The sequence below is a fragment of the Limulus polyphemus genome, unplaced genomic scaffold (assembly GCF_000517525.1).
Source record: "Limulus polyphemus unplaced genomic scaffold, Limulus_polyphemus-2.1.2 Scaffold2036, whole genome shotgun sequence".
NCBI classification, from domain to species: domain Eukaryota; kingdom Metazoa; phylum Arthropoda; class Merostomata; order Xiphosura; family Limulidae; genus Limulus; species Limulus polyphemus.
In genome coordinates this window covers 38137-53872 of record NW_013667646.1, presented here as the reverse complement: position 1 = coordinate 53872, position 15736 = coordinate 38137, and the positions used below count along the sequence as shown (strand labels likewise).

At 34.2% G+C, this 15736-nt stretch overlaps 1 protein-coding gene across 1 annotated transcript in view; it reads left to right on the top strand.

Annotated features, from left to right (window-relative positions):
* Positions 1-15736, top strand: part of LOC106465743 (kinectin-like) — a 52530-nt gene that overhangs the window by 964 nt on the left and 35830 nt on the right. The window contains exons 2-9 of the mRNA XM_022393660.1: positions 4-269; positions 860-1069; positions 3112-3164; positions 11151-11262; positions 11732-11991; positions 12404-12512; positions 13101-13394; positions 15415-15510. Coding sequence (XP_022249368.1) covers positions 4-269; positions 860-1069; positions 3112-3164; positions 11151-11262; positions 11732-11991; positions 12404-12512; positions 13101-13394; positions 15415-15510 — 1400 coding nt within the window. The remainder of the gene's footprint in view (positions 1-3; positions 270-859; positions 1070-3111; positions 3165-11150; positions 11263-11731; positions 11992-12403; positions 12513-13100; positions 13395-15414; positions 15511-15736) is intronic.

Here is a 15736-nt window from a genome sequence, read left to right as displayed (position 1 = left end):
TAGAGGAACATAATGGCCAGCTGGTTCTGTCTCACAGGGAATTGGAGAATAAATACACTCAGTCTCAGCAGCAGGTTGCAGACTTGACCAATCAGGTGGATGAAGCTGTTAAAGCACGGCTAGAACTGAATCAGGAACTCGAACGATCAAAAACTGCCCTGTGTAATCGTGACAATGATTGCTGCTCTCTTACACAGCGACTTGAAGAATCATCACAGCTGTTGAAAGATAGAGAGCAAGAGTTGGAACACCTTCAACAGCATCTACAGGTTTGAAAAATAATAAACTTGATCTATTTCAAAACCCAGTGCTAGATTTATATTACACAGTGCATACTTTATAAATCTACAGCTTTAAGGACATCTTAGGTTTTTCATTATTTTTTGTTTCAAGAACTGAAGAAGTATTATTATCCCCACCCTCACTCCTCTCAGACGTTCTTGTTGAAAGAAAAGATTTTTTTCTGGACCACATTTTCTTGGAAGCACTCCAAAAATGGTGTAGCACACTGTAGCTTTTTTTTTCTCAAACTGTTGAGACAAAAAATGTGTTACAAATCTGTTTAGATCATATATCTTGTATAATTTACAGCTTTTCATTTGGACTTAAGTTGAACAAATAACTTGAATACATTTTGTGTTTAGTAATGGCATCAATTGCTTGCTAGTTATGGAATTGTTGAAGAATGTATTGTATCTCATGTTTAGTATACCTTAAACTTGGAACACAATTTTTAGAATATAAGCAAATCTATAAAATATAAAGTAGGCCATTTTTTTGTGTTGAAGCATTTGGTAATAGGTTACGTATTACATCTTTCATACGATAGGATGTTAAAAAACAAATTTAATGCATCTAGGAGACTGAACAAGTAAAGTGTAATGCTGAATACGAACTTGAAGCTCTTCGAAATGATATATCGGATCTAATGAACAAGCAAAACGACCTAATGAACGAAGTGGATCAGTTAAGACAAGAAAAAGAAATACTTTCATCACAAGCTTCTCTTGCTATGGAGGATGAGCCAGTCCAAGGTGCAGAGAAGCACAATGGGGATATCATTTTTGAAGTAAGTAGGATAAGTAACAGGCAAGTTAGTGTGGGGCTTAACAAAAGATTGTTTTATAGATCTATTTATTGTAGGTTTTAATTGAATAATAACAGACTGTTATGTAGATGCTGTAGTTTGAGAAACAAAGACTAATAACATCTCTCAGGGTTGCAGAATAGAAAGAAAAAGACCCATTTTCCTAAATTAATAGCTTACTAAGGGTTGCAGAATACAAAGAAAAAGACCCATTTTCATAAATTAATAGTTTACTAAGGGTTGCAGAATAGAAAGAAAAAGATCTATTTTCCTAAATTAATGGTTTACTAAGGGTTGCAGAATAGGAAGAAAAAGACCCATTTTCCTAAATTAATAGCTTACTAAGGGTTGCAGAATAGAAAGAAAAAGACCCATTTTCCTAAATTAATAGCTTACTAAGAGTTGCAGAATAGAAAGAAAAAGATCTATTTTCCTAAATTAATAGTTTACTAAGGGTTGCAGAATAGAAAGAAAAAGACCCATTTTCCTAAATTAATAGCTTACTAAGAGTTGCAGAATAGAAAGAAAAAGATCTATTTTCCTAAATTAATAGTTTACTAAGGGTTGCAGAATAGAAAGAAAAAGATCTGTTTTCCTAAATTAATAGTTTACTAAGGTTTGCAGAATAGAAAGAAAAAGATCTTAACCCTTAGTAAACTATTAATTTAGGAAAATCTTTTTCTTTCTATTCTGCAACTCTTAGTAAGCTATTAATTTAGGAAAATAGGGTCTTTTTCTTTCTATTCTGCATCTATTTTCCTAAATTAATAGCTTACTAAGGGTTGCTTTATCAGTTTGATCTGTGAAAATAGTAGTGTACAAAAATACAAATGACTGTTGGTTGGGATTGTAGACTAGCTATTTTTTTTTACAAGTTTTGCACTTTAACTCTTTTTTTTTTTTTTTCTATACGAAGACGATCAGCTCAGACTAAAGACAATTTAATCTGAATGTACTATCTATATCTGCACTGAGCTTGGCAAGGTTTTAGTAAACATTACAAGTCTGTTGTACACAAAAAATCAGATTTAAAGAAAAACTATTTTTACTGAGAATCTGAGAAATTGGAATAAGTCATAAGAATTATGTAGAAGAGAATCTGCTCTTTCTATTGGTTATAAACATGTCCATCAGCCATATACTGGTAATTATATAATTATCCTCAATGACAGTGAGAGATAGGAGGGGTTTCTCTGAATTTGCCAAATTTATTATTATCTGAGCAAATCAAGAAGGAAGGAGGTTAAAGTTTTATTTTTAGTTTGTGTTTCTTATTGGTTGAACACTGTAGAAGCTGTATTATTCAAGATATAAAACCTGAAGGGGAGTATTGAGTGCAGATGTATAACAAGACACAGAAAAGTGACAAAAGATAATTTTCTTAATATTTCGTTTTGAAATTAAGAAATTAAACCTAGATAATATAAAAAACTCTTTAAACTATGTTTTCATATCAAGTTTGTCATACATTGATAATGAAATTGTTTGATTAAAATTTCAAAGTAACTTTGTAAAACGTTATGGCATCTGAGGTTTGACCAAGCCATAGCCATAGTTAATGAGGTGACCAATTTGTTGGACCCCTATTTCCATTTTCTAACATTCCTGTTCACACTTGTTTCCGTGAATTTAATGTTCAGAGTTATTTTGCTACCCACGCTTAACTAAAAATATTATCTGTAAAACAGTTTGTCTTTATTTACAATGACATATGTTTGAAAACAAATGACAGTGATAATTATGGCTAAGGTATTACGCATAACTACAAACTAATTGAGGATAACTGTAAATTGTAACTGATGCTGTTGGTTGATATGCTGTAAAATATGAAACAGGTGTCAGATCTTGTACAGGTATATTTCTCATTTGTGTCAAAATATTACAGAATATTTTTTACATCAGTCTAGTTTTAAATATGAACTTGTTATTTGAACATAAAATGTATAATTTCTTAAAGAATCCCCTGAGCATAGAAATGTGTGTGTGTGTGTGTGTAAAATGCTACATGATGTTTGTTATTTCAGGATATAAAAGGGGACCAAGAGAATAAATCGAGTTTTCCTCAGTATGAGAAAATGTAAGCCTTTTTATTTTTTGTAATCTTTATTTAGCAATTTTTGCCCTTGGCTATTTTAATTGTTCGGTAATTTTGTCACACCCAGTAAGTCATTATGGATCAGTTTTTCATGTCCTCCATGTCTCAGGCCTGTTGCTGATCATAGAACACTATGTAATATTTTGAGAACATTTAATTTTTATAGTGAAAATACTAAACCAAATTGCAAAAACTTGGTACAAGCTTATTAAGTAGTTACTAGTTTCAGCATGAAAAAATTCATAGAATTTGATTAAATATTGTGATACCATTACTATTATCAGGTGTGGTAATGTGATATTGGCCAATGGTATTTGAGTTAACTTTTTTTCAAATAATAATTTTTTACAATTTTTTTTATTAAGTTATTGATTTCCAAAACATATTTACCTCATATCACGCTACAGCTATTACTCAACTGCCAGGGTTTCTTCTTTTGCCCATATAAGTATTAGTCTGATTTTTTTTTTTCTTGCATGCTCCAGTTTTTTATACCCCACTTAATTGCCCCCTGGTGATATTTGTCTCATAACACACTCCACCTATGTTAATGCGCGCTCTATCCTGGTACTGTATATAAGCACCTCATTCAGTTAACATTTTCACTTTTTCTCGACAAAGCATCACTAACGGGTTTCCTAGTGCTATGGTCATTCAGAGATACTTTGAGCATTCTACGTGCTACATAACTGATTTTCGTAATTAAAAAAATAAAAAAGTATATTATTATTATTATTTTTTGATTGACAAGCCAATTTGCGGTATTAATTTCTGGATTATTATTTCCTGCATGGAGGCAAAGAAGGTCTCTTCTATCCCATCTCTGATATCTAGCATTGCACAACAATTGGGGGGGAGGGAGTTACTTTTAGGTGAGACTGTCAGTGATCTTATTCGTAGTGAAATGGAGACATTTATTCGATTTGGTGGTGTTCCTCCAGGGGGCTCTGAGACTGCAATTGAGGGAAATCCTTGACATTCTGGAGATAATTTAGATTCACTTTTTCCTGCATCTTATTTTAGTCTGTTGGTTTCTCAGTCACCTTGTGGGACAGTGGTAAGTTTATGGACTTAACAGTGCTGGAACCTGGGGTTCGATTTCCTATAGTGGACACAGCAGATAGCCTAATGTTGCTTTGCTCTAACAAAATCTTACTTGAATAAATGTTATTACAAACAACAGTAATAAGAACAGTCTTTAAGAGAAATAAAATATAAAAAAAAGAGAGATCAGTTTGGGATATGCTGCCTCTGATTTATTTTCTTCAGTTGGTTCATTGAGAGTATGGTATTTTGGGTCTTTCTCCAGTTGCTTGCACCTTACCTGATAGCTGACAGGTCTGGGAGCAGAGATTTTGTTTTCTCTCCATCCACAGACATTGTGGTTCATGCAGGGAGGTTTACTGCTCAGTTACGTGAAGTGGCAGTTATACTTTATCTGCCACGGTTGTCAAAACTATGTGATTTAGCCTGCCACTACCACTACATCTGCTCCCCGAAATTAGGGGTTTTAAGGTGGAATTTGTAGTTAACCTAAATAGATCAATGTCCCCTGGTGGATCAGCAGTAAGTCTATGGACTAACATTCAACGTTTTGTCATCCTAACACTACACTTTGTTGGAAGACTCTCAAAATCACCAACTGCATTGATGACGAGCTGAAACCATTGTCATCGTGCACGGATGTTGGCTTCTACATTCATCCCTGTTGTCGTTGGCGTCTTGACTTTCATCGGCTCCTATGGGGTCATAGTTTCACCCCTGTTCGAGGATCCCGACCCACCTAACATCAGCCCCTCAGTACATTAGTACCCAGAATAGATTCTTTATATATCCTAGGGTTCTGCTGCCCAGTCTGAATGCCACCAGTGGTGTTGGTGATTATTGTATGCCTTCTGGGGCAGTGGGACTTCTGGATATGTGGTAACCTTAGCCACGAATCCATGGGCACTACAGGTCATTGAGTCTGGATTAGTCATTCTTTTCACATTTTAACAACCATTATCCACCCAACCTGTAGAGTTTCCATCTCCCACAGATCCTCGGATTTTGGAACTTAGTTTTATGGCTATCAGGGTTGGTTGGTCTGGGGTAGAGAGAGAGAGAGTCGTGCTAGTTCTATCTGGATTTTATTATTGTTGGGCCTAAAAAGACAGGAGATTGGTGTCCAGTCATTGTTCTTTCTCGATGATATCAATACCTATGATTCATTTCTCAATCTGAGTTAGCATTTTTTTACTGGGATTGTGAATGTCCAAGTTTGTTGTAGTCGGCTCCTATCTGCATATTGCCATAGTGGTGTTATCTCACCACTGTTGGCGTTTTTTTGTGCACAAGTGTTGGGTACTGCAGTTCAGGGTTTTTTTCCTTCAAACTAGCATTGACATCACATGGGTTCTGCTGAATCGTACAAGCTTTTTCTTGTCACCTTTATTCTCTAGCACTTTGCACACACCATTCCATAGATGACTGGTTACTGCTGGCACCATCTTGTCAATTGTCACAACATTGTACCCAGATTTTACTTTCAGAAACAATCAAGGCAGGCTTCATTCTCTGAGCTGAGATATCTATTCTTGCTCTAATTCAATATGTCATCAGTCAAGGTTCTTTTTATCATGTCTCTCAGCCGGGCTCTGCTGACTCCCATCTGGCTACATGTTATGGAACAGGAAGCCTGACTTTTACTCACCTCTCCTTCTCCCACTGCATGAATGGTACTTTCTCTTTTGGGAATGTGGCCATTACTCGAATCCCTCATGCCTTTGGGATGAGTGCACAACAGATCCTTTCAATGGTCTTTATGCAACCAAGGGATCATAAACATCAATTCACTAGATTCCCCAGTTTCCTAAGTCAGGATCATTCTTTGATCTCGAATGGTTGTTAAGTCAGGTCATTACTAAGATATGGGTTCCTCTGCTACCACCTTGTCCAGAGTTCCATCCCTTCATAAATGTCTCGCTTCAGGGATGGGGTGCATATGCCAACAGTTTGGAATTCCAGGGTCTGTGCACGGACCACAAGGCTTTCATACACAATGTTTTAGTCCTTCTTGCAATTGAAAGTGCAATGCCTCATGGGCTTATTAAGGGGAAAATCATGAGGCTTCACTTCAACAATTCCTGTCGAGGAAGCACTTGATTCAAGGCTCCTTGTTTTTGATCCTTGGACCTCCTTTCTTGGCACCACTCCTATCATATCACCCTACTAGCTTTCCATGTTCCACGAGTGATGAATGCAGTAGGATGTCAATTGTCTCACCTCAAATAGATACTCGCAACAGAATAGATCCTGCATTGCAAGATTCTGTTGGATTGGCTCTCAATTTGTGATGCTGATGATTGGTGGGTTGACCACTCATTATAACATCCAACTACTGGCAATTTGATCTTCAATACTTCACCTTCAGGCCTTGGCAATAGATGCATTCCATCAGGATGGGATGGGATTACAACTCTAGGCTTTCCCTCCAATTCACATGTTACCCAGGTTACTAACTATGATTTGTTCCAAACCATTGTCCTATTGACAGCTACACCTTGGTTTCTGCTTCTGCTGTATCTTCATAAGTGTCCATCTCTTCCACTTCTTCTTTTGCCATCTCTATCCAGAAGCTCAAGCTTTAGGCATGGAGGTTATGCAGTCCTTTGCATGGCTTCAGGGTTTACTTTCTAAGGTTGCAGTGTGTTTGTCTCAGTCTTTGTTTAGTCCTGCGATGGACAGTTATCAATGGAAATGACACACATATTGACAATGGTTGAACCTATTTCGATGAGAAGTGCCAACCATAACTTGTTTTTTGAACTGGTCTTTGGCAAGAGTTTTTACATCTTCCACAATGGCTTTGTACAAGTCGGCCTCATCAACTGCCATTCAATACTCGTGACAAAATATTCTTTTGAGTCCCCAGTACTCTGGATTCCAAACAACCATTCCAATTATTTAACTGGTATATTAACGTTACATTACATGCCCTTTCTCAACATCTGTTGGTGACATGGAGTCCTTACCACACTTGGTTTCCAGTCGCTGAAGTGGTGGACAGAGGCTTTTCCTCCAGAGTGTTAGAGTGACTTTCATCCACTCTTGGAGAAGAGGGCAAAGTTGGGGTCCCTGTATGTTTTTTTCCCATATGTTGGTAGGAGAGGCACCAGCTTACATGGGAGCCTACATGTAATACCAGTTCATATTTGATGCTCAGCTGTCTGGTTGGGTTAAGAGTGGTCCTTCTTTTTGATCAATTTTGGTTCAGTACATTGTTCATGGAAGAGGATCCATTGTCTCCTTGTAATTCCAAACACAGAGTGGTCTCATCCTGAGTCGTTGGTTGAGCACAGTTTGTTCAACATCCTTCCCATAATTCCGTGGGCAAGTGGAATGTACCTTGCCCACACAGTTGGAGAGTGAGGATGAGTGTTCATAATTCCAGTCTGGATGAATTTCGTTTCCTCAGTTTGAGTAAGGCATTCAAGATTCCGTCATGCTGAGTGTGGGGTGTTGCCTTTTAGACTTCTTCAGACTGAGGAGAAGGTTTGTCTTCTTCAATGTTGCTTACCTTCTTGTTGTGATTCTGGTGGCTTAGAATGCATCACTTTGTAGCTACAGGTTGGAATATATATATATATTGTGGTCCAATTGCACTAGCCACCAATGTGAGATATAGGGACCATGGCTATATAATTCCAACTCCAAGCAGTGGAACCTCAGCTATCTGGTTGGGGCCTGGTTAATAGTGGTAGTAAATTAGGTAAAATTCCACCCACAGTACATGAATTAAGTTCCGGGTGAAGAGCTTACCTGTTCTGGATGTAGTGCAGTTCTCCCACTAGGGTGCCAATCTTCTATTGACACACCCATGATCTATGCAGATGCTTTCTGTATGGATAATGCCCTCACCCACCCCCTCCACCTTCTCAATGTGGGATTCTAGTTGGAGAGTGAGGGGAGGTATGTTTTTGAAGTTAACATTTTTTAAAATCAAAAGTGCATTTCCAATAATACTCACCTCCTGTCACATTCCCACTAAGAACTGGTGTTAGAGACTACGGATTGAGTCAGTCTCGAAAAAGTGATAACATTATCTGAATGAGGTGCTTAAATACTGTATCAGGATAAAGGGTGCATTGAAGTAGGTGGAGAGTGTCACATGACAAATATCGCCAAGGAAAATTAAGTGAGGTGTAAAAGACTGGAGCAAGCAAGAAAAAAAATCGGACCAATACTTAGATGGGCAAAGGAAGAAACCCTGGTGGTTGGGTAATAGCTGTAGTGTGAGGGAAAGGTGAGTATTATTGGAAATACATTTTCGATTTATTAAATGTTAAATTTTGATCTGTACTGTTGTATATAGTGTATATAGACATGAAATATTTGTAACTGAGAAACTAAATCAATGTTTTAACGTTTAAATTACAAAATTGGATATCAATTATTAGCAAGTTCAGACTAACAAGATGAGATTTAGCAAGTTTGATTGTGACTTTAATTACTTTTGATGAACTACTCTATGCATGACGTGAGGCCACAAGGGCTGCCATGTTGATTGGAAGTCTTTATAGTTCAGTGACACACTGTTAATGTATCTTAGTTTAGTAGCTTTAGGCAGCGAACTTCTGTTTTATTGATAGAAAAACAGTCCAATCAATCAACACAAATTAACTTTAATTGTTCAATTTTATAAACAAAGAAATGAGATACAACATCAGCCCACTAACAGCCCCCATGGATTGTTTGGCAGGGGCTGTTTAAACCACTCATGCATTTTTCAAATGTAGACCATTACTTTTTTCAAAGCTCTGATCCATTTGAAATCCTCAATGCTAAATGCTACTCTGTGTTGTGCAATAATTGTGGGCTCAACCAATAAATTCAAAGTTGGACAAACAGAAAGCATAAAACTATAGAATAAATGTACATTTAACCAAAAATGCTGAAATGTGATTGGGAGAAAAACTTAAATTTTGGAGTCTGTAAAAATGTCATAAAAAATTCAGAAGTGTGTTGTTTACAAGTCAGACTTCTAGAGATTCAACATAAAGACAAGTTTAATCATTTTTTGTATTTTTTATTCTAGAAATAAACTAGAAAATTATCGTATAGTGCTAAAATATCAATTCTGCAAAATGATTGACTAAAAAAGTAGTTGAAATAGAATTAAATTTATATTTGTTGATTAAGTGTTAAAATGTTCTAGAATGACTGCAGATTGTAACAGGAAACTAAAATTGTTTATCCCTAACAGCTTAATGCTAGTAACAGGTTTACATATTTATATTGAAATTTATCTAATAATCCTGACATGCAAGCTGTAAATCACTTGGTGAATGCATAGTTCACGTTACAGTATTGAATGTTGTAACATGAGCTGCTTGCAGTCGTACCTTGTGAATAATCATTATTATTTTTCATTATCTTACCTAGCCTAACCTAATACGATTCTAATTTTTACACTTTAGTTACTTTTATAATAATAAATAAAGAATATACAAAAAAACCAAGAAATATGGTACTTACCTGTGTCCTCTTGTTTTTTTGCTGTTGACTGTCTGTGAAAGTTAAGCTTGCTGTTTCTATAATAATGGTGCTAGTACACTAAATAATTTTTATTCAGTAAAATAATACATGTAAGATCACAGAATAATAATATGCACAAACAAACAATGTCCTATAATTATCATAACTTACCTGTTTTTATAACTATGTGATAAAAGTCTTTAAAAATTTAGCTAAGCTTGTCAATGTGAATACTCTGTACAGAAAACAATGTAATATAATGCATCATTTGATAGTCTATAAAACTTTGGCTTGCTATTGGTTATAAATAATATAGTATAAAACACCAGAGAGAACTATTGACAATTTGTGAAAGAGAGGATGTCACAGGTGGGTGTGGCAACTGGGTCTGACTTTCTTGTTTATGGCTTTGTAAACAAATAAGATTAAAGGCTGTAAAAATAATGCATTGTCTTAGTAATATCTGTATTGTAATGAGTAATTTTTGTGCAGTTCAAAACTTCTCAGAGGTTTGGTAAATATATTGGAGAAGAGAGAAGACCTGGAGAACAAATGTCACAATTCTCATACTTTAAGGATTTTATTTATAAAATTAAGAACTTAAAAGTTGTATAATATTAAAATTTGATTTATTAACTATGTTTGAGGCCAAGTTTATTCATATATAATGATGATAAAGTAGTTTAATTCAATTTTGAATGTAACCCTGTTAAAGGTTGCAACATGCACACTTTGACCTATGTATAGTTAAAGTAACTTTGTCAAACAACCTTTGATGTTTAACATCAGATTGATAATTTATACAGCTGCCTTAGGTGACTATAAACAATGGAATTTAGTATAATTCTTTAAGATGGTGAAAAACTTCTTAAGATATGTTATTTGTAACATTGAGTTTCTTGGGCCTTAACGGGAGTATAATGTTCCTCTGTTTTTCTATTATAATTAGGACAGTCTTTCTTCTACGTTCTATTCAAGTTATGTGAATGAAATAAATGATATAAATCCCATTCAGTGTAAAGAAACAATATCTATTAATTGCCTCTTATTGAATTAATGTAGAATAAAAGTTTTGAGAGGATACTATTTAACGATCTATTCCATTGTTGTTGGCTTAATTTGTAGATAAGTAGTTTGATCCAAAGTTTTAAGTAAACCATCATTTAAAATTACCAATTCAGTAGCTTACAGGAAAAACTGTCAAGGCTTAAAAGCACATAAATAATTGGGAACTTAGTTTAATCACTACACTGGAAAAACAGAAGAGGATAAGAAAAAAAAATACAGAAATCACACACTGAGGGTTTATGATATGAAACTGTTGAAAGTATTAGGAAATGAATATAATTTAATGCTATAATTCTAGCCTTTACATTGTTTTTGTGTGTTGTGTGTGAAATAGACAGCTTCAGTGTGATGAATACTTTTGTATTTCATGAATCCGCTCACTAGTGTTGACGAGAAGGAAAAAGTTGTTCAGAAACTTCAAGATGATGTGAATTTCTTTAGAGATCAGTTAAGTGATGTCAGGGAAGAACTAGATTGTCAGAGGAGGAAGAACAATGTAAGTAAATAGAAATTATTTTCAATGGGTTTTTCAAAAATGAAGGAAGAAGTAGACTATCGTACAAGGAAGAACTGTAATAGTAAATATAAATCAAAGATATTTGTGATTGGTCTGAATTTTACCAAACCTTTGAACAACAGTATTTACACAAAGTAGAATCTATATCTCTAGGTTTTTTATGTAGTGAAAGTTCTTTCTTGGCATAACTGTTAATTGAGGGATACCTCGAAGAATTTTAAACTTGAAAAGATTGATTTAACCTTTCCTTTTTTGCAACTTAATACAATGATTGCAACAAATATAACCACTGGTACTGAGATTGAAATACAATGTTAATTTAAAAAGTCACTGATCAGTGGACCTAAAAGAAATGGAGGATGTTACAGTACATAATATTTAGTACAGTTTTTATAAAAGTGGTTTGTTGAATACTCTCAAACCACAGTATTTATTAAATTCTTTGTAGGAACTGAGAGAGAAAAACTGGAAAATTGTAGAGGCCTTAGCTGAATCTGAAAGGTATACTGATAAAAAACTACAAGAAAGTCAGAAAGAAATGGAAAAAATCAAGAAACAAGCCCAACTTGAAGCTGAAAAGACAGTTCAGGAAACTGAAAACAAATTTCAAGAGAAGCTGGTGCAGATAGAAAAAGAAGTTGAAGAGAGGAGTTTATGGAGATACCAGGAGGAGCAAAAAAGTCAAGGTTCAACTGACAGAGAAAAAACGTAATTTTAATATTTTTATATCTCAAAAATTGTGTGTGTGTGAATAGCCAAATTGACTTCAGACAGTATTATTATAGGTAGACAGGTTTTTTTATTTATTTTATCTTTCAGACTTTTAGCAAATATAGCACGTTTGTTAAGTTAGACCAACCTTCGTTACACCTAACACCGACTTAAATGAAAGCTCTTGCAAAATATATTTAATATTGAGGTAATAACTTGTTGTGATAAGTTCTGTTGAATTTTTATACATCTACGTCAGCATGCATAAAGTTAACATAAGAGCATTAATTTTTTTTTCATTTTTGCATATATATGTAAATTAGGTGTGAATGTTTGAAATGTATATCAGTATCATCTTAATGTGTTATTTGGACATTTTACTACATTTGTATATTTATCTCTCTTGTAGGATAGGAGAAGATACATTTATCCAGTTATTGCAAGAGCAGATAGACTCTTGCAAAAACCAGATAAATCTTCTTGTTGAAGAAGTTGAAGAGCAGAAGTCCAAAAACAGTGTAAGAACTAGCTAGCATTTACTTTGATATGTATATGTCTAAGCAGTGTAAAGACAACTGGCTACCATCTGTTTTTATATGTATGTGTGTATCTTTTGATATATGTTTCTAAATGTTTTGAAATGTTTTTTGTGATCAGGGGATACTAGAGTTAAAATATTCTAAAATTACATTGTTCTCAACTATAGTTTGAAGTGGGTGGTGTGTAGAGTGTAGGGTCAGTAGAGGGAGGATTAGTTGATCACCTTGGTTGCAATGGATACTTTTTAGTGTCTAGTTAAGCCTACAGCTTCATGTTTATAGAGAGCCATTTGGTTTGTTTTATACCTCCACATGTGATTACAATATACAAATTAATGGAAAATTACATCTACTGTGTTGCCTATTCAAAAAAGATTGTCAAGAAATGCTGGTGTTTTAATTTGTAATTTCTACTTTCATACAAGCCATTGAGTCACTCTGGATGTATACCAGTTTATTTACTTTTTTGAATCTCTGTTTATATCTGAAGAATATATATAAATGGCCAATGTCTAACTATGTAATTTCATAAATGAAAATTAAATGCTTGAGTTAATACACTTGTAGGCATTACAAGAGAGGAACTGGAAGATAACAGAAGCTCTAAGAGAGGCTGAGAAGTACACCAAGAAGGTCAAAAAGGAAGGTGAACAAGAGAACAAGGACAAGATCAAAAAATTAGAAGAACAAATAAAATGTATGAAAGAAAATGCTACTTTCCTTCAACAGCTAGAAAAACAAAGAATATGTCAAAGTTCGGAGGTCAAAGAAAAAAAGACTCAAGAGGATAAAAAACTTCAAATTGAAGACATTTTAAAGGAGCTTGAAAAATGGAAAAGTGAAGCTTTAAGACTTGATGAGGTAAGTGGGAAGATGATCATGTTAACCAAAGCATATGGTTCAACTTCTGATAAATGGTGAGTGTGAAGAGGATTGTGTTAACCAAAGCATATGGTTCAACTTCTGATAAATGGTAAGTGTGAAGAGGATTGTGTTAACCAAAGCATATGTTACAACTTCTAATAAAAGGTAAGTGTGAAGAGGATTGTGTTAACCAAAGCATATGTTACAACTTCTAATAAAAGGTAAGTGTCAAGGGGATTGTGTGAACCAAAACTTATGTTACAACTTCTAATAAAAGGTAAGCATGCAAGAGGATTGTGTGAACCAAAACTTATGTTACAATTTCTAATAAAAGGTAAGCGTGAAGAGGATTGTGTGAACCAAAACTTGTTACAATTTCTAATAAAAGGTAAGCATGAAGAGGATTGTGTGAACCAAAACTTATGTTACAATTTCTAATAAAAGGTAAGCATGAAGAGGATTGTGTGAACCAAAACTTATGTTACAACTTCTGATAAAAGGTAAGTGTGAAGAGGATTGTGTGAACCAAAACTTATGTTACAATTTCTAATAAAAGGTAAGTGTGAAGAGGATTGTGTGAACCAAAACTTATGTTACAACTTCTGATAAAAGGTAAGTGTGAAGAGGATTGTGTGAACCAAAACTTATGTTACAACTTCTAATAATTCTTGAAGATTATTCTGAATAAGAGTGATAATTAATGTTTTAAACAAAAAACTGAGTTTGGGTTATATTAACTATATTCTTATTTTGTTAATTTAACAATGTAGTGGCTAATCACTAAGATGTTGAATACATATGAATTGTTCAAGGTGAGAAAAAAAAAGAAATAACCAGATTTTGAAACAGTGATAACTGGGTCTAAGGAATATAGTGAAGGTCAGTGTTTATAAACCAAATCAAACAGTGTACCTGATATCTGGGTCTGAGGAATATAGTGAGGGTCAGTGTTTATAAACCAACTCAAACAGTGTACCTGATAACTGGGTCTGAGGAATATAGTGAGAGTTGGTTTATAAACACTGACCCTCACTACATTCCTCATACCCAGTTATCAGGTACACTGTTTGATTTGGTTTATAAACACTGATCAAACAGTGAACCTGATAACTAGGTCTGAGGAATGTAGTGAGGGTCAGTGTTTATAAACCAAATCAAACAATTTTTTCAAAAATCTTTCACTTTTTTCTTAATATATGCTTATGATTAAAAGTAATAACCAGTCACATAATCAATTTACATCTACAAATTGCATTTTACAGCCTTGCTCACTTGTACTTTGACTAGATATTACTTTTCAACTATTGAGAAATGGTTACTTTCTATAAATATCCATTATAGTTATTGCCAAGTATGATGAGACAGGAGCACAGTGTAAGGTGTTTAGTCAGATGTTGGTTCGTTGCCAATATAACAACTAGATCCTAGACAATTTCCAAGTGGTATATACAGCATAGATTTTCTTGGCTACTGTTGAAGGACTGTTAACATTGCTTTTAGTGGTTTACTGTTCAAACTAGGTCACTAAGTATTTACTTCTAGTTTCTTGTTTTTTTTTGTTAGGTTCCATTGTTATTATGTACATCTTGAAATTTAATTAATATAGTTGTTCAAACCATTAATGAGGGTTGAACTATCTTATGGCATTTAAATGTTTAATATAATTATCTTCTTTAATGGTAATTGTAATGAACAGGAACAAATGTAGTAGGTAAGAAGCTGAGATGTATAAATATTGTGGTACTTGAATTGTATAAAGGCAGATTTATTATTACATGTTGAACTTAATAAGCAACCATTTATATTTAAAGTTAGTGGTTTCCTCAGCTCTTGACAAAAGTTCACAACTAGTAACTAAAGATAGGAATAGATCTTTATGAATTAGAATTTATTGTAGTGAATTGGAGAATTTAGGATTAAAGTTGCATGCTTATTTTAGAAGGGTACAATCAGGATTAAAGTTACATGCTTATTTTAGGAGGGTACAATCAGGATTAAAGTTGCATGCTTATTTTAGGAGGGGACAATCAGACTCCAGGAAGAACAGAAGAGACTAAAACAAGTTATCCAGGAGGTTTTCCCAAAACTAAATGTGATTGTAAATAGTGAAACGGTAAGTCTTTGAAGCCAGAACAAACAAAAAAAATATTATAAAATATGTAGACAGGATTCTGCTTCCATCTGAACAATTATTAATATAAAATATGTAGACAGGATTCTGCTTCCATCTGAACATTTATTAATATAAAATATGTAGATGGGATTCTGCTTCCATCTGAATAATTATTAATATAAAATATGTAGACGGGATTCTGCTTCCATCTGAATAATTATTAATA